At 46.3% G+C, this 19086-nt stretch overlaps 1 protein-coding gene across 5 annotated transcripts in view; it reads right to left on the reverse strand.

Moving 5' to 3' along the window:
• ADCK1 (aarF domain containing kinase 1) overlaps positions 1 to 19086 on the reverse strand; it is a 129927-nt gene that overhangs the window by 74528 nt on the left and 36313 nt on the right. For all 5 annotated transcript variants that reach the window (XM_058292928.2, XM_058292943.2, XM_058292935.2 and 2 more), the window contains one exon: positions 3085 to 3288. In XM_058292928.2, coding sequence (XP_058148911.1) covers positions 3085 to 3288 — 204 coding nt within the window. The remainder of the gene's footprint in view (positions 1 to 3084; positions 3289 to 19086) is intronic.

Raw genomic sequence — 19086 nt, forward strand, 5'->3', positions numbered from 1 at the left:
CGGGCCCCTCTCCAAACATGTTCCCAGGGTGAGAGCAGCTCCCCCGGGAAGTGTCATGGGTGGGGCGGGAGGAGGCGGGAAGCACAAAGTGACTGACTTCCCTCCACCCTCACACCCCCACACTCACCCACCCTGCTTCCCACACAGCCCCTTTCCCCTCCCTCCGCCCACAGGCTGGGAAAGTGTGTCACAGGGGAACAAATGCCATCTTCCCAGGAGGGAGGAAGAAGAGGAAGGGGGTGGGGGAACTTTGCTTTTGTGCCTGTAGAGCCTGGGGTAAGAAACCAGAGGTTTCTGAGCTTCCCAGCTGTGAGGGACGTCCCCTCAGAACCGTGACTGTGACACCGGCCTCCCCTTCTCAGAGAGCTCGAGACATACTGTGGGGCAGGAGCCACTCAGCCATGCTCAGGACCACACGGCCGGAGGGGCCTGGAGAAGAGGCCCTGAAAGTGCACATGATCTCTACCAACCCCAAACGTCCTCGGTCCTCAGCCTGCAGGTGGCCCACCCTGACAGCTGGCCGTGGAACTTCCCATCTTGCTCCCCTGGCTTGGTGGGAGCCCCACCTGCCCTCCCCACCACGACCACCCTCCGCATCTCTTTGCAGACAAGTCGGCCTCCAAGGGTTAATCTCCCGCTGCCTTCCCCCCTCACATCCACCCCCACTAAGCTGCCACATGCCAGCAATGATGTACCTCACACTGTTATTACAGTGATTTATTTAGTTTTAATTTGGGGGTGAATCGTGTGCTGTTGGAAGCAGGAGGCCAACAGTCTTGGTGAGAAGCAAAGCCAGGCGCTGGCCAACCCCAGCCCCTCTGCTTGGGGTCCCCCATTCTAACCTGCCCCGCCTCGCCTGCAGCCTGCTCCCTGACTCCTGCCCTAAATCAGGTCTACCCTTGGTTCAGTCTCTACCATTTGGAGGAAATGTTCCTCAGCGGCAAGGGAGACCACAGAGGGCTCTATGCTCACTCCTGTGTGACTTGGACACAGAAATTCAGCTACTAAGGCCCCCTCCTCCAGGCCAGGGGAGGAGACATCAGACATGTGTCCCTTGAAGCTGGGCTCCTGGCACCAGCTCTACATTAAGGCATAGTCGGCCAAGGCCAGCTCCATACGCATCAGTGAAATTGGAGCAAGGGTCTTTATCAAGCCTCCGCACATACCCTGCCCGGCTCTGAGCAGCCTAACTAAGCCATCACTCACTCCTCCCTTGGTTCATGAAGCATACGCTGGGCACCTACTAAATGCCAGACCCTGTTGTGAGCACTGTGAATACGGGGGTAAAAGGACAGTCACGGTCTTCATCCACCAAGAGCTGACGACGTGCGGCAAAACCACCTACAGACAGCTGGGCACACCACAAGTCGCACAAGCGAAGGGAGCAAAGCCCTGGGGAGGCCAAAGAAGGGACCGGACTGTGCTAGGGACGGTCAGGGAAGACGTCACAGAGGAAGTGGGACACTCAGCACCTAGCACAGTGCCTTGATGGATGGATGGATGGATGGACAACGGCCTTGAAAAGCAAGGACTCGCTCAACAGGTAGAGAATGGATTAGGACACTCCAGGCAGATGGTAGACCATGGGCACAGGCGTGGAGGGCCGAGTGTACACCAAGTCTGAGACAAGCAGTGCAGGGTGACCAGAGCAGAGGGAAACAACAACAATAACAGGAGCTAGCATTTGTCGAGCACTCGGTCCAGGTAGGCACTGCCCTAAGCCCTTTCCATCCATTATCTCTTCTAATCCTCACAACAACCCCAAGAGGTAGATACTAAAGTCAGTCCCCATTTTACAGATATGGAAAGCAAGGTGCTCAGAGGATAAATAATTTGTGCAAGGTCATACAACCTGGAAGGGCAGAGAAGAGCTCAAGCCCATGTTGTCTGGCTCCAGAGCCGAAACTAACCACAATGCCACTCTGCTCCATCAAGTCATATCCATGAAACTCCCCAGCAGCCTGGCACCAGATGGGGATGGACCTGGAAAGTCCTGCTAAGGATTTTAGTCTAAGAGCAATTGGGAGTCTTAAGGTTGTGATCTCGGGTAAGGCTCATAGAGACTTGACCTTATGATTATTTTGCTCAGGAAACTGGGGAAGTCCTGAAGAATTCTCTTAGAAGCTCAAATTCAGTGATAGGCGAGGGGGTGAGGAAGCTTTTTAGTGGGGAGCTCTGAGCTACCCTCAACTTTTATCACATGATTTGTGGGCCTGGCCCATCCCCAGAAACACAGTAGCAGGAACAGGCAGCGAGGGTCTGTGCTACGGTGCCCAATATTGGGTGCCACACTTCCTGCAGCCACTGGCACACATGCATTAGTACAAAGGAGTATGACAAGGACGAGAGCTCGTGGCAGGAGGGCCCTGAGCCCCTTTCTCTGCAGCTGGGGGAGCAGAATGAGGATCAGAAGAGTCAGGTTGGAGAAGGCAGGTTTAGTTATAGGAGGAAACACCTGCTAACAATTAGAGATGAGAGAGAACAAGCTCCCTGGGCAGCAGGTGAGAGTAAGCTTCCTATCACTGGGGGTAATCAAGCAGAGGCTGGATGACTGCCTACCAGCACATTCTGAAAAAGACAGTGCAGTGAATGATTTGAACATTTACCAGTGGCATCACGGAGCGGTGCACTGTAATCACATACTAAAAGTGCCCTGGGACCTTTTACTTACCATCCTCAGCCTTCAGCCCTCAACCACAAAACGAGGTTAATTACAGTCCCTACCTCACACATTTGCCCTGAAATTTAAAGGAGATAATGCATGGAACACCACACAGTCGACCAATACACAGTAAAACCTCAGCAACTGAAAGCTATTAGATCAAACCCTATGAATCCTGTCAGGAAACAGGTCAAAAAGAGTCTACTATCAACAATTTCATATGATCCAACTAATATTTTTTTACCGAGGGCCACCGAGGTTCCGTCTAACCTCTCAGATTTGAGCACCAACACTTGCTGTGATATTCAGCTCAGTACCAACGGTAGAGCCCCAGCACCCCACACCCAGGGAGCAGGACGTCTGCGGGGGCCTGGTCGGAAGTGAGCACCCAGGGACCCATCCCTCCTGGCGGAGGCAGGTACCTCCTTGCCCAGGTCCTCACGGATGACCTGACGGATCTCCTGCAGGCTGCTCTGTGGGGCCTGGCTGTGGAGCACCTTCAGTGTGCTGGTGTACTCCTCGGGCAGCAGGTAGTCCAGGGCCCCCAGGTGCTGGCCCACCTTGATGAAGGTGCCCCGATTGGCACAGCAGAGCTCACACAGACGTCTGGCAGAGCGGAGGTGCACCTGTGGGAGACGGGGGAGGGTCAAAGAGGTGTGAGGGCAGGCTCTGCCCTGGACATTCTCCCTTTTCCTGCCCCCTCTGATCTAAAAACTGGTTTACTCCCATGTTCAGGACACACACACACACACCCCACCCCACCCCGCCTTCTCCCTCACTATCCTCCCTTCAGTCTCCTGATATTTACAGCAGCCAACTCCAACCTCATACTGAGGCCAGCCTCTCAGGAGGCCCCATGCCTCTGATCTCCTCCTCTCCATCGAAACTTACCTGGTCTGGGTTCCTCCCCCTCAGAAATAAGCTTTCAAGGCATTTTAACTAAATGATTCATTAAAGGGTACACTGAGCTAATGTGTTTGCACCCACCCCTCTGATATACAATAAAATTTTGTTTGAAATTCTATGATTTATAAATCGTGTTCGTGTGCATTATTTCATTCAATCCTCACAGCTACTCTGGGGGTCAGGAATTGGTATCTTTAAAGACAAAAATTCAATTGTTGTGCTTAAAAAGAACTAGCTGGGAAACAGACTTTGGCCCAGTGGTTAGGGCGTCCGTCTACCACATGGGAGGTCCGCGGTTCAAACCCCGGGCCTCCTTGACCCGTGTGGAGCTGGCCCATGCGCAGTGCTGATGCGCGCAAGGAGTGCCCTGCCACGAAGGGGTGTCCCCCGCGTAGGGGAGCCCCACGCGCAAGGAGTGCGCCCCGTGAGGAGAGCCGCCCAGTGCGAAAGAAAGTGCAGCCTGCCCAGGAATGGTGCCGCTCACACTTCCCGTGCCGCTGACGACAACAGAAGTGGACAAAGAAACAAGACGCAGCAAAAAGACACAGAAAACAGACAACCTGGGGAGGGGAATTAAATAAATAAAAATAAATCTTTAAAAAAAATTTTAAAAAAAAGAACTAGCTAATAAATGTCAAAAGAAGGTCTAGAAAGCACTACAAATTCAGGGCTCGTTTAACCCCAGCATAGCAAACTTTAACAGGGTCTCCTTTGAACCAGAGGAATTGTTTTACTGGGCGGTAGCTGGCACGTGGGGCACGCTGACCAGGACAGAAGAGCCGTCCAGAGTTGAGAACCCGTCCTCCCAGAGTTCAGAGGTCACACCCGTTAGCCCCCAGGGTGTGCATCCCCACTTATCACCCCAGCCCAGGAGAGGGTCTTCAAACACAGATCCTGCCTCCCAGGAGCTGCAGCCGTCTGAGGCAAGACGAAGTACTGGCACACGTTGAAGAAAAAGGATCCTGGGGCCTTGGGGCCCTGGCACCTCTTTCTATCGTCCAAGCCAACAAGGAGAGGCTGATGACATCCATGATGGACTTACACCCTGTTAAGTGCTATGAAGGATGCTGACATAATTAGGCATATATTTGGGGCAACAAAACCATGTGAAGAGTCGAGTAACAGCAACAAGGATGAGAGAAATGTTCTATGATCCTATATAATTAGATGCCAAATGAACCACAGGGAAACAGTTACTCTAGGAATTAAGAAGAGATCACTGCAGCCCTGAGCACCCTCAACCCAGCAGCCGAGGAGCCCATCTGCCTGGCACCCCAGAATCCAGGGGCCAGCAGGCTGTCCTTAGGCCCTCAGGCACCCACCCACATCGGGATCTGCTGGACATCTCTGCCATTACCTCCCACTCCCGCCCATTCTGGGAGAACCCTATGTACACATGAGCCTACCCCTGAGCACAGTCCTTAAAACTTCAGGTGGATACCAGGTCCAAGCTGGGCAGGAGGGTACAGAGGATAGAAATTAATTGTGAGAATTAAGTGTGAGAGACGGAAGGGAGGGCAAGGGGAGGGAAAGGGAAAAGAAAAGGGTACGAGCAAGAAAGAGAGAGAGAGGAGAGAGGGTCTGCACCCTCAGTGAACCAAGGTGAGGAGGGTAATTTTCTTTGCTAAAAATCTGAAATTAGGGCCCCAGCTGGTCAGCGTCAGATGGTGGAAGGCCATGTGGAGTTGAGCAGAGTCAGCGCCCGAGCTGGCCAAAGCCACAATCAAACCTTAGCTCCGAGGAAGTGCGAAAGGCGGCCCGGGACAGCCTGCTCAAGCATGGAGTTGGGTATCTCCCTTTGCCGCTCAAAAGCTCAGACTATTACGGACAAACAGCTTTGCACTCAGGTGACTGCCACCAGCTCCAGCCCAGCAGAGGAAGAGGCAGCCCGGAAGGCATCCATATGCATTAGGCCTAGGGCCCCAGCGCGCCCAGGGCCTGGATCCAGCTCATCGGGGGGTGAGGGGGGGCACACTCAAACTCCCACAAAGCTGCTCCCGGGGCCAGCGGGGGAGCCGTCACATCAGCTCCAAAAGGGAGCAGAGGGTTGGAAGAAGGGATGAGCCCGGCCCCAGTTTCTCCTCCCCTCCCAGTAAAGACATCCAACCACTGGGTGCTGACTGGGTGCTTGGAGTATGGCCAGCACGTGCTCGGTACGGCAGGGGAAAGAGCCACCCACAGCAGGAACAGCACAGGCCCGGGGCTCTGAAAGGGCAGACATAGTGTGCCGGGGAAGCTCACCCAGAAAAGAAACAAGACGGCTGCAATTACAGGCAAGGCTTGATTGTCAGGGAAGGTGGGTCAGGGAGGGTGACAGTTATGAATATACGCTCTCAGGGCCAAACCCACCCTTCTTTGTTCTATAAGGGATCTGGCGTTATTTCTCCTTTGCCAAACAACTGAAGTTCAGGCTTTGTCCACAGGGGGCGTGGCAGGAGGCGCGGCAGGAGGAGCGGGGAAGGGTTTCCCTCGCTGGTTCCCGGGAGCTGTTTTGCAGCACAGGAGCCCGTGGATCAGCCGGTGACAAGCCCTCTCAGACCAGCTGTGGCCAGCACCCTCCACTTGCTGGTGGGCCGCTCTTCCAGACCATTTCTGGCCTACACCCCCCCCCCCCAATGAGTTTTGTGATCACCCAGGAGGCTGTTCTTACAGATTGGCACTGGCCCATCCCTGCCAGGGACTTTCTCTGCCAGCTGAGGGATTCCTCCTTCAGACCAGCATGGCCCACACCCTCCCACAAGCCTCTCTGGCCACTGGCAGGCTTCTCCCAAGGCCCAGCTCCGGCCCACGCCTTCCACATGTTGCCAGCCACTGGGCGGCTGCACCTTCCGGGGCAGGCCTTGCAGGTGGGAGTGGGCCCTCTGCTGAGTTCTTAGTGCCTTCCTTGCTCACTCTCCTTCAGCCCCAGAAGTAGTAGGTGCTTCTTACATTTGCTACTTCCCTTAGAACTTTCTTGTACCCCTTTTAGGAGATAGCCACCTTTTTGTAGTTACTAAGTCACTACACTAAATTTTCCCTGTTCAAATTACTGGTGTGAATGGACCCTGGATAATGCTCAGGGCTAGCCTCTGAAATTGAACTGGAAAAGATTAGGATGAAAAAGGAGGGCATTTGGGACCAAGAGAATGTGAGCAAAGGGGTGTGTGTGCTTTGCTGAGGGATGCAGGCACTGAGGAAGATACTAACTCCCAAGGCAGACCTGCTCCACCATTTCCTTTAGGCTGGATTCACTCTACACTTGTGTCTGCCACGTGAGTCCTCAGACAGCAAGGGCCTCATCCTGCCAGGCCCTCCCACCAGGGAGCAGAGCCAGAGCGCTGCGCCCCCACCTATAACTTGACCCAGTCCCAGGGTAGGGTGTCCCTTGGCACAAAGGGGTGGTCACTTGGGGAATCACTGGGCAATGCTGGGAGCCCTCTCCGGTCACACAAGCCCAGGAAGGCTGGTCCATGCCCGACTGTCCAATTACTTGGCACATCAGTCTTGGGGGCAGAGACTGCGCGTGTGCCTTGCACGCTCTGCATCCCTCAGGGCGAGCCGCGTATGCACTGTAAATGCAGATTGATGATAAGTGTGGGTCAGACGCTCACAAAGCCATCATCCATGGAACTGAGTCAGCACCTCCTGCAAATGGCACCCACAATTCAACTAAAGAAGCCCCAAAGTCACCTTCAACCACCTTCTAAATAAACTCACACACACATTCACATGCTCACATGGAGGTGAGGACATTACCACCCACCACAAAATTAAGATGTTCTTTTAAGGCCAAAAGACACAAATTCTGAGTAATAGAGCAGATACTAATCTCATTCCAGCTCCAGCTCCTATAGCTTCATTGTCCTTTGGGATCATCAGGTAGGCCCCATTCCAATTTTCAGGAAACTACTGACAGTGCAAACTCCCTCTCTCCACATTCATCTCCTGGCCTGCTGGCAGCAAGGAATATACACAGGAATCTCAGGATTCACTCCTACCCAGGATGCTTCCCTGGGCCATGACAGCAGGCTCAATGAGAGAGCCAAGCTTCCCAAGTCATCTGACCTCTGCATTCCCTTGAATCTAGTCCTGGATAACATACAAATCTTTGAGTATCAACACAGGCATGAGCATCATGCAGGACACCAGATAAATAACACATAGTGCCAGACTGCAAAGATTTTGTAACAGAATTGTCCACAGAACCTTCTGCCACGATGTAAAAGTTCTGTATCTGCACTATCCAATAGGGCAGCCACTAGTTACATGTGGCTATTGGGCATTTAAAATACGGCTAGTCCGTCTCAGAGGCAGAGTGGGCATCGCCATCCCAGAATCCTCAGGATTGGGGAATAGACTTAGACTAGAGTGGGACTTACTGGTATTCTACTATAGACTTATTGTGATTTCTAGCAATGGAGAAAATTACATCATTGGTGTGGAGACAGTGGCCAATGGAGGTGCTAAAGGCAGGGAGAGGGAAAAAGAGGTGTAATATGGGAGCATTTTCAGAACTTGGAATTGTCCTGAATGACAACGCAAGGTCAGATACAGGACATTGTATATCCTGCCATAACCTGCAGAGTGGAATGGGAAAGAGTGTGAATTACAATGTGAACTATGGTCCATGCTGTGTGGCAGAGGTCCAAAATGTGTTCATCAATTGCAATGAATATATCACACTAATGAAGGAAGTTATCAGGATGGGTAAAAGTGTGAAGTATGGGGAGTGGGGCATGTGGGAATCCCTTGTGTTTGTGTGTGTGTGTGTGTGTGTGTGTAGTATTTTATGTAGTCTGAGACTTTTAAAAATGAATTAAAAATATATTTTTTTAAAATTTAAAAATAAAAAAATTTTAAATGGCTCTTTAAAGACACATAAAAGGTTATAAAAACTACATAAACATAATGAGAAGAAAAATAGAAGATATAAAGAAAACATTAGAATTTCTAAAGTTAAGAAATACAATATTAGAAAATAAAAACTTGAATCTTAAAGCAATCACCAACCCAGGGTCCACAGGATGGAGGAATAAAATAAGGATTAGAGTAGACGTACTGGTATTCTACTATAGAACTACTGTGACTAGTAATGGAAGAAACTATAGCATTGATCTGGAGAAAGTAGCTATGGTAATTGCTGAGGGCAGGGAGAGGGAAGAAGAGCTGTGATGTGGGGGCATTTTTGGGACTTGGAGTTGTTCTAAATAATATTGCAGGGACAGATGCTGGACATTATATATACTGCCATAACCCCCTGAATGGATTGGGGGAGAGTGTAACTACAAGGTAAACTATAATCCATGTGGTGCAGCAGTGCTCCAAAATGTATTCACCAAATGCAAAGAACGTGCCACAATGATAAATGAGGTTTTTAATATGGGAGGAGTGGGGAGTGGGGGGTGGGGTATGTGGGAACCTCTTATATTTTTTAACATAACATTTTTTGTGATCTATGTATCTTTAAAAAAAAATACAATTTAATAAAAACACATAAAGAAAGCAAATGAGTCACTAAAGAATAAACTTGAAGACAAAGAACTATAAGATATCCTTTGCTAAAACCAATCTCCTTTATTGACTATAGACACCATCAGTTGTTGATATAATCAACTGACTATAAATGCAAATCCATCTATGAAATACCCTGACAATGATAATCTGGCCATATCTCCCTTAGCCAAGCAATTGCTCACAATAACCTAGCCAAAATGACCTGTGAAAGTAACCATCCCAGTGTACCCCTTGTAAATTTGGCAGCCATACACATCTCCTTAAACTACATTTACCTCCAAATAAAGACACAGGGAAGCAGACTTGGCCCAATGGGTAGGGCATCCGCCTACCACATGGGAAGTCCGTTGTTCAAACCCCAGGCCTCCTGACTCGTGTGGAGCTGGCCCATGCACAGTGCTGATGAATGCAAGGAGTGCCATGCCACGCAGGGGTGTCCCCCACATAGGGGAGCCCCACACGCAAGGAGTGTGCCCCGTAAGGAGAGCCGCCCAGCAAGAAAGAAAGTGCAGCCTACCCAAGAATGGCGCCGCACACACGGAGAGGTGACACAACAAGATGATGCAACAAAAAGAAACACAGATTCCCATGCTGCTGATAAGGATAGAAGCAGTCACAGAAGAACACAGAGCGAATGGACACAGAGAGCAGACAACTGGCGGTGGGGGGAGGCAGAGAGAGAAATAAATAAAAATAAATCTTCAAAAAAAAAAAAGACCATAACACAGCTTTCAAAATTAAATAAGCAAATAAAAATAAAATAAAATAATATAAAATAAAATATGGCTAGTGCAAAAGAGAAATGGAATTTATTTTATTTTAAATCATTTGGGGAGTGGATGTAGCTCAGTGATTGAGTGCCTGCCTCCCACATACAAGGTCCTGGGTTCAATCTCCGGTACCTCCTAAAAAATATATATATATATATATTATATATATATATATATATATTATATATATATATATAAAATTTTAAATCATTTAAATTTAAATCACCACAGGTGATTTAATATATATTTTTTATATTATATTATATATTATATATATTAATATATTATATATCATTTAAATTTAAATCAACACAGATGGCTAGTGGCTCCCATATTGGACATCACAGGTTTATAAATCAGTAACAATCAGAATAATTAATCAATTTAGTGCCATGTTCTAAGTACTATTCCTGAGCTACAGTAAACACTCAAATATGGATGGTGATTATAGTTGAGGTTGTTTTTAAATCTGCCTAATAATCTCTGTAAAATAGATGTCCTCAAAGAGGTTCAGGGCCATTCCCAAGGTCCCAAAACCAATAAATGGTGAAACCTGGGTGTGTTCAAACCTTGGTGTATGAGATACCACCCTGGACCTTATGTCCAACGCCCAGAGCAGACATTGGTTGAAACTCTTTATGTACCAGGCAATGTAGGGGATGCAAGGAATTACAGTCATGACCCCTCATATGCAGCGCTTAGACTGAGAAGTGGGCATAAATCCATAAACTATCATTACCAATACCAGGCCAAAAACATCTCACATGTGATATGTTCTGCAGAGGATACCAGACTGGACATCATGGGGGGAAGAGAGGGGCATAGAAATCGAATCAAGCATACACGGTTTAAGAGACCAATGCAAGTTGTACTTGATCTTGAATAAAACAAGAAGGGCTCATATTAGCTCTTTATGATACCAAATAATAGTTAGTAGCATAGGTTTTGGCCTCAGAAAGACCTAGGTTCATGGAAAGCAGATGTAGCTCAAGTGAAAGAGCTTCCACCTACCATATGGGAGGACCCAGGTTCGATCCCTGAGATCTCCCAGTGAAAAAAGAAAAAGAGAAAGCATGCCCGTGCGGCAAGCCAATACCACGTAAGTGCCCACATGGTGAGCCAGTGCCTGCACAAGTGAGTCACACAGCAAGATGATGACACATCAAAAGAGAGACAAGGGGAGACTCAAGGTGAAGTGTAGCAGAAACCAGGAGGTGACACAATTGAGAGGGAACACATCAGAGATCTCTAGGATCGAATCCCGGTGAATCCTAGAGAGAAAATGAGAAGACAACACAGACAGCAAAAACAGCAAGGCAGGAGGAGGGGAAGGGGGAAAAATAAAATAAATAAAAATAAATGTTAAAAAGAAAAAAAAAAGCCTCGTTCAGATCCTACTTTGCTACTTCCTTGTCATATAGGCTTGGGCAAGTTACCTAACCTTAAAATCTCAGTTTCTTCATTGGTAAAAGAATGATAATAATTATACCTGCATTGTGAAGATTAAATGAATTAATGTTTGAAAAAGAACTTAGCACAAGACCCACCATATAGTAAGTGTTCGATAAATGGAAAGACAGAAAGGGGGGAAGGAAATCTTTCCAGAAAAATGAAATTAGAAAAAAAAATACAGGTCCCTCCGCTCCCTGTATTTTGTTGTGTCCAACAAGTCTGGACCACAACCTAATCGACAGAAACAACAACTAATTTTATGCTTTGTCATATAAATTGCAAAGCAATTGCATATTAAAAATGTAAATAGTTACAGAATGTCATTCTAACATACACTGACTCTAGGGTCTCTTCCCTAGATCTCACTACTTCCACTACCTTAACATCAACCACATGATTTGCTCGTTAAACACAAGTCCTGTCTTTGCTCAATCCCCGCATTCACTGACTGTCTGGGTGTGTCACTACAGCACATCCTCATTGCAGAGCCCCAAATTCCCCATTCCCTCCCTGTTAAAATATTGCAGCAACAGCTGCAGCAATCCCTGTCCCTGCTCCAACTTTGTTTTCACTCCAAGCTCAATAACTTGCCTTATGATTATCTCATTACCGATAACCTTGCTGCAATGAATTTTAATCTGCCTCATATTAATTTAAAGTATTGTCATTAGCCAGTGTGGTCTGGGATTTGGAGCAGAGGGAGCAGTGAGTTAATAAGTGAGTTAATAAGATCAACTCAGTGCCGATTAGTTATTGATTGAGCTGGACGGAGCAAGGAGGACAATTCTTGACCCACGTCTAAATTATCAAAAGCAAGGTGCCCTAACCCCCAAGACTTGGCAGAGAGGTATCAAAATCAGACTGAATGACTGGGGTTCCCCATTGGAACCAGGCAATATCTCCAGAAGGGTGCTGGGATGTGTGTGAGGTAGAGAGGAAAAGAGAGAGAGCCAGATATATATCCCACAGGCATACATATTCTGCACAGAAAGACAGAAAAGGCAAATGATAAAAGATAGGGCAACAGACAGACCCTAAACAGAGAAAGCCTTAAAGACCTTTGATTCTTCTAGTCAAATACTCAAGTCCCAAAGGAAACATACTGAAATGCTAATCATGGTATCTCTGGATTGCCAGACTGCAAGAATATTTTTTCATCTTTATAAGATCGTCTTTATTTTCCAAATTTCTTATAACTAATATATGTTATGTCGACCATAAGGAAGAATTTATTTATTTTTAAATCATCCCTGCTTCAGCATCTTCTGGAAATGGAAAATTCCAGTTGACTTTTTCTTTTCAGCTTAAATGTACAAGACTGTCATCCAGACATGACCACCTTTTGTGCAGACAGAGGAATCCAGAATCTTTTTTCTAATTTGGTAGAGTGCTTTGGTCCATATGCATGCTTTGCATCATGAAAATCAAACCATAACTCCTCACTCATCCCCAATTAATAATTGCCCCCAAGGTCTCTTTTCTGGATGGTATCTTTCGCTTTAACTTGACATTTAGGAAATAAAGTTAAACTCATTATATCTTGGGGGGTAGGGGAGAAACAGGTTGAAGTTTATAAAAGTTTTGAAGGAATGTGACCCTAAATTGAATTCCACCCTTTAAGAGTATTCTCCATCTCTACTCTGAACACATGTGGGATAAGACTGTGGTTAAGAGCACAGAACCAGTTTCCAACTTTCTGTTTATATTCCAGTTTCACAATTTAGAAGCAAGTGCCCCTGAGCAAGTTATTTAACCTCTCTCTATCTCAGTCTTCTCATCTATAAAAGGAAGATGATGGGGAAGCAGATTTGGTCCAGTGGATAGGGCGTCCGTCTACCACATAAGAGGTCCACGGTTCAAACCCCAGACCTCCTTGACCCGTGTGGAGCTGGCCCATGAGCAGTGCTCATGCACACAAGGAGTGCTGTGCCATGCGGGGGTGCCCCCATGTAGGGGTGCCCCCATGTAGGGGAACCCCACATGCAAGGAGTGCGCCCCGTAAGGAGCGCTGCCCAGCACGAAAGAAAGTGCAGCCTCCAGGAATGGCACCGTACACACGGAGAGCTGATGCAGCAAAATGATGCAACAAAAAGAGACACAGATTCCCATGCCGCTGACAACAACAGAAGCGGACAAAAGAAGAACACACAGCAAAATGGACACAGAGAGCAGACAACTGGGGGCGGGGGAAGGGGAGAGAAATAAATAAATAAATCATTAAAAAAAGAAAAAAGGAAGATGATAATGATACCTGCTTTATAGGGTTGCTGCAAGGAGTAAGAGAGATGAGGTAAGGCACATATTGCACTTATCCAGAGCTGGCATTTCTATACAGGTATATCTCATTTGATTGTGTTTCACTTCAGTGCATTTTGAAGATGATGTGTTTTTTACAAATTAAAGGTTTATGGTAACCCTGCATCGAGCAAGTCTATCAGGCCCATTTTCCCATAGCATGTGCTCACTTTGTGTCTCTGTGTCATGTTTTAATTAAGGTATGTATATGTTATTTTTGTAGACACAGTGCTATTGCACACTTAATAGACTACAGTCTAAAATATAACTTGCATATGCCAAAATATTTACATAACTTGCTTTTTGCAATATTCACTTTACTGCAGTAGTCTGAACCGAACCCACAATATCTCCAATGTATGCCTGTATTGGGGATATTGGGGATTTTGCTGGGGATCTTATCCAATATTGTGGTTATGAACACCATCTACACTCTGACAATTTTCAAACACATAGCTGTTTCCCCCAGACTGCTCCCCTGACTCTAGTCTAATATATCCAACTGCTTCTCTAACATCACGCCAATGTCCAATGAGCACCTCAAAATCAGTATGAATTTCCTGCCACTCCTACCACTACCAAACCTGTTCCTCCGACAGTCTTCCCCATCTTAGGAAGTGGCAACTCTAAGTTTGGGAAGTTTTCTGTCATTATTTCCTTGTCCCTTTCTTTCTACTCCTGGGACTCCCCTAGTGCATATATTGGTGTGTTTGCTGGTGTTCCAGAGGTTTCTTAGGCTATTTTCACTTTTTACCATTCTTTTTTCTCTCTGCTTCTTGGGCTGACTCATTTCAATTTTCTTAAGTTCAATTTCACTGATTCTTTCTTCTGCCAACTCCAATCTGCTGTTGAAAGCATCCTAGGACTATTTCATGTCAGTTGCTGTGGTCTTTAATTCCAGTTGTTCTGTTTGGTTCCTTTTTTAAATTTCTATCTCTTTATTGATATTTTCACACTGTTCATTCATTGTTTTCCAGATATCCTCCAGTTCTTTGTCTGACTTTCCTTCATCTCCTTGAGCATCCTGAAGATCATATTTTTTAAGTCTTTGTCCAGTATGTCCACAGTCTGGTCTTCTTCATTGGTGTTTTCTGGATTTTTATCCTCTTCCTTTGTATGGACCATCATTTCCTGTGTTTTTGTCTTTTAATCTTTTGTCACACACTACATGTTTTAATATTTTAAAATGTTATCTCTTCAATGTATTCCCTGTGATGTCTGTTTCTTGTTTGGGAAACAAACAAGGTAGACCTTATGATTGTCCCAATTTGCTACTATGAAAGTTTCCAAACCATGATGCAGGGAAAGGGAATGCAGTCAGTGCCCATAGGACTCCCTGAGATGAGGAGGCAGAGCTGGGAATCCAGGAAAACCAAGGCAGCTAGAATTCACAGAACTGCATAGTAAGAGGGGCTAATAACATAGAGAAAGAACTCTAGCGAACTGCAGAAGGTCCCCCTTGAGTATCCAGCCAAGTACTGATCAGCACATGCATATGAGAAAACTGCCTGGGTCCAAGGAAAGAACAACCAAAAAGAAATTAGGGGTAACTACCTGATGTTCACATAGGGCCTATTTCTAGCAGTCACACTAAAAAAATTTCTTAATTATTTGTTATAATACCCAGAAGGGTCTTGTCTCAGTAGTGGGGAATTATTAGTAATAATCCAAACACTCCTTCAGTTCCATATAAAGTATCTTAAAAGCAAGACATGAAAGGATCAAACTGTTTCCAACCAAAATAACTGGGTAGCAGAACAATGCTCAAAATATTTACAAATAATGCAAAAATATCTAGCACCTAAACAGGTAAAATCACAATGTCCAGCATCTAATCAAAAATTGCCAGGCTTGCAGGCATCAGAGTAGCTCAGGCAGTGCATAGCTCTTTTGCAAAACAGGGGAGAAGGCATAGAAATCACCCAAGGGAACCTCCTTGGGAACCCCTGCAGGCCAGGAGAGTGCCACACACATTGTCTGGAAGGACGAGGGACAGAGAGACGGAATGGCCAAAGGGAAAATCATGAGTTGATTCCCCCATGGCTGGGAATGCCACCCATCCCCCACCCCCAAGGCAAACAGCCTTTGTAAAATCTGTGTCTGAGTGGCCAACAGAGAGGGGAAAGGACAGATTCCTCACTGGGAAGAGGAAGGGTATGGCAGAAGGCTGAGTGTAGTTTCTCTTTGGTGAATGTAACGACCATAACTTGCTGTTTCAGAAGAGTTAGTGGAAATTGAAGGATTCCTATCCAAGGAAGGTTTGCCAGGGAGGACCATTTGCTGGACAGCTGGGAAAGTGAAGGAAGACAGGGTGATCTCATGCAATTCTTTCCCAAGCATGGCAGACCCCATTAGCAGCCCTCTGACCCAGTTTTGACTACTTGAACAGGGAAATATTAAAGTTTTATTAAAATAAAAACTAAAGAAGAGCTGTGAAATAAAACCACTAGGCAAGAGAGAGAAATTGAGCAACAAATCAAAAGCACCAACATAAATACATGCCTAGGCATCAACAAAAGATAACAACCCATACTAAAAAATAGGAAGATATGGCCCAGTCAAAGGGAGAAAAACAAGAATCTAGATGAGACTCAGGTTTTAAGACAACTAATAAATGATGTTCACACAAACCTCCTTAATTTAAAGAGATGAAGGAAAATATGACTAAAGAAATAAAGGATATTAAGATGACACCATATAAGCAATAAAGAATAATTTGAAAGCCTGCAACAAGAACAAAAAAGTAACAAACCTTAGGGGAATGAAAGACAATGGATGGGATTAAAAATATATTACAGGGACACAGACTTGGCCCAGTGGTTAAGGCGCCCGTCTACCACATGGGAGGTCCGTGGTTCAAACCCTGGGCCTCCTTGACCCGTGTGGAGTTGGCCCATGCACAGGGCTGATGCACGCAAGGAGTGCCGTGCCACGCAGGGGTGTCCCCCGTAGGGGAGCCCCACATGCAAGGAGTGCACCTGTAAGGAGAGCCGCCTAGCATGAAAGAAACTGCAGCCTGCCCAGGAATGGCGCCGCCCACACTTCCCGTGCCGCTGACGACAACGGAAGCGGACAAAGAAACAAGATGCAGCAAATAGACACAGAGAACAGACAACCGGGGGGGGGATTAAATAAATAAACAACTCTTTAAAAAATATATATATATATATATATATTACAGACATATAACAGCAGATTTGAAATGTTAGAAGAATGAACAAGTGAGTTCAAAGACAGAACATTTGAACTTGTATAGGAGGACAGAGAAAAGAATGCAAAAAATTGAACAGGGTCTCAAGGAATTGAATGACAACATGCAACACACAAACGTATGTATTATAATTGTCCCAGAAAGAAAAGAATGGAAAAGGGGTAGAAAGAATATTCAAGGAAATACTGATTGAAAATTTTGCAGCCCTTATGAAAAACACAAATGTCAATATTCAAGAAGAACAAGGTATCCCAAACAGAATAAATCCTAATAGACCCTACTCGAAGACATCTACTATTCAGGGTGTCAAAGCCAAAGAAAAAGCAAGGACCCTGAAAGCAGGAAGAGATAAGAGGCGGCGGACTTGGCCCAGTGGTTAGGGAGTCCGTCTACCATATAGGAGGTCTGCGGTTCAAAACCTGGGGCCTCCTTGACCCGTGTGGAGCTGGCCCATGTGCAGTGCTGATGCACGCAAGGAGTGCCCTGCCACTCAGGGGTGTCCCCCACGTAGGGCAGCCCCACACGCAAGGAGTGTGCCCCGTAAGGAGAGCCGCCCAGTGCGAAAGAAAGTGCAGCCTGCCCAGGAATGGCGCCGCCCACATGGAGAGCTGACACAACAAGATGACACAACAAAGAGAAATACAGATTCCCCTGCCGCTGACAACAACAGAAGCAGACAAAGAAGATGCAGCAAATAGACACAGAGAACACACAACTGGGGTGGGGGGAAGGGGAGAGAAATAAATAAATAAATATATCTTTTTAAAAAAAAAGGAAGAGATAAGAAATATATTACTTACAAGGGAGCCTCAATAAGGCTAAGTGCCAATCTCTCATTAGAAACCATGGAGGTAAGAAGGCAGTGGTACAATATATTTGAGATACTGAAAGAGAAACACTGCCAGCCAATAATGCTTTATTCAGCAAAACTATCCTTCAGAAATGAAGGTGAGTTTAAAATCTTTATTTTATTTTATTTTTTTTTAAAGATTTATTTATTTATTTAATTCCCCCCCTCCCCTGGTTGTCTGTTCTTGGTGTCTATTTGCTGCGTCTTGTTTCTTTGTCCGCTTCTGTTGTCGTCAGCGGCACGGGAAGTGTGGGCGGTGCCATTCCTGGGCAGGCTGCACTTTCTTTCCACGCTGGGCGGCTTTCCTCACGGGCGCACTCCTTGCGCATGGGGCTCCCCCACGTGGGGGACACCCTTGCGTGGCTCGGCACTCCTTGCGCGCATCAGCACTGCGCATGGCCAGCTCCACACGGGTCAAGGAGGCCCGGGGTTTGAACCGCGGACCTCCCATATGGTAGACGGACGCCCTAACCACTGGGCCAAAGTCCGTTTCCCTAAAATCTTTAAAGACAAACAAAAACTAAGAGAGTATGTTACCAAGAGACCAAATCTACAAGAGATATTAAAAGATGTACGGTCTGAAAGGAAAAGACAAGGGAGAGGGAAGCAGATTTGGCCCAATGGATAGGGCATCCACCTACCAATGGGAGGTCCAGGGTTCAAACTCAGGACCTCCTGACCCATGTGGTGGGCTGGCCCATGCGCAATGCTAATGCGTGCAAGGAGTGCTGTGCCACGCAGGGGTGTCCTCTGCATAGGGGAGCCCCGCACGCAAGGAGTGTGCCCCATAAGAGCCACTCCATGAGAAAAGAGTGCAGCCTTCCCAGGAGTAGCACTGCATGTGCAGAGAGCTGACGCAGCAGAATAACGCAACAAGAGAAGACACAGACTCCAGGTGCCGCTGACAAGGATGCGGGTGGGTACAGAAGCGCGCACAGTGAATGGACACAGAGAGCACCAACTGGGGGGCGAGGGGGGGAGGGGAGAAAAATAAATAAAATAAAATAGATAAATCTTTAAAAAAGAAAAGGGAGAGAGCTCTGGAGAACAGTGTGGAAATAAAGAACATAAGTAAGAGAAATTTAAAGGGTTATAGGCATAAAATACTAAGATAATAACAACAAAAAGTCAAGGGATAAAGTAGACAAAGTTAAATAATACCTTTATATTAGTAACACCAATATTAATGGATTAAACTTCCCAATTAAAACACAGAGATTGACAATGGATGAAAAAACATGAGTCATCTGTTTGCTGTCTACAAGAGATTCACCTTAGATACAAGGACAATCAGGTTGAAAGTGAAAGTTTAGAAAAAGGTATTCTACACTAATGGCAATATTAAAAAAAGAGCAGGTGTAACAATACTAATATTGGATAAAATAGATTTTAAATGCAAAATTGTTATGAGATGAAGAAGGTTACTATATATTAATAAAAGAGACAA

The sequence above is a fragment of the Dasypus novemcinctus genome, chromosome 3 (genome assembly GCF_030445035.2).
Source record: "Dasypus novemcinctus isolate mDasNov1 chromosome 3, mDasNov1.1.hap2, whole genome shotgun sequence".
NCBI lineage: Eukaryota > Metazoa > Chordata > Mammalia > Cingulata > Dasypodidae > Dasypus > Dasypus novemcinctus.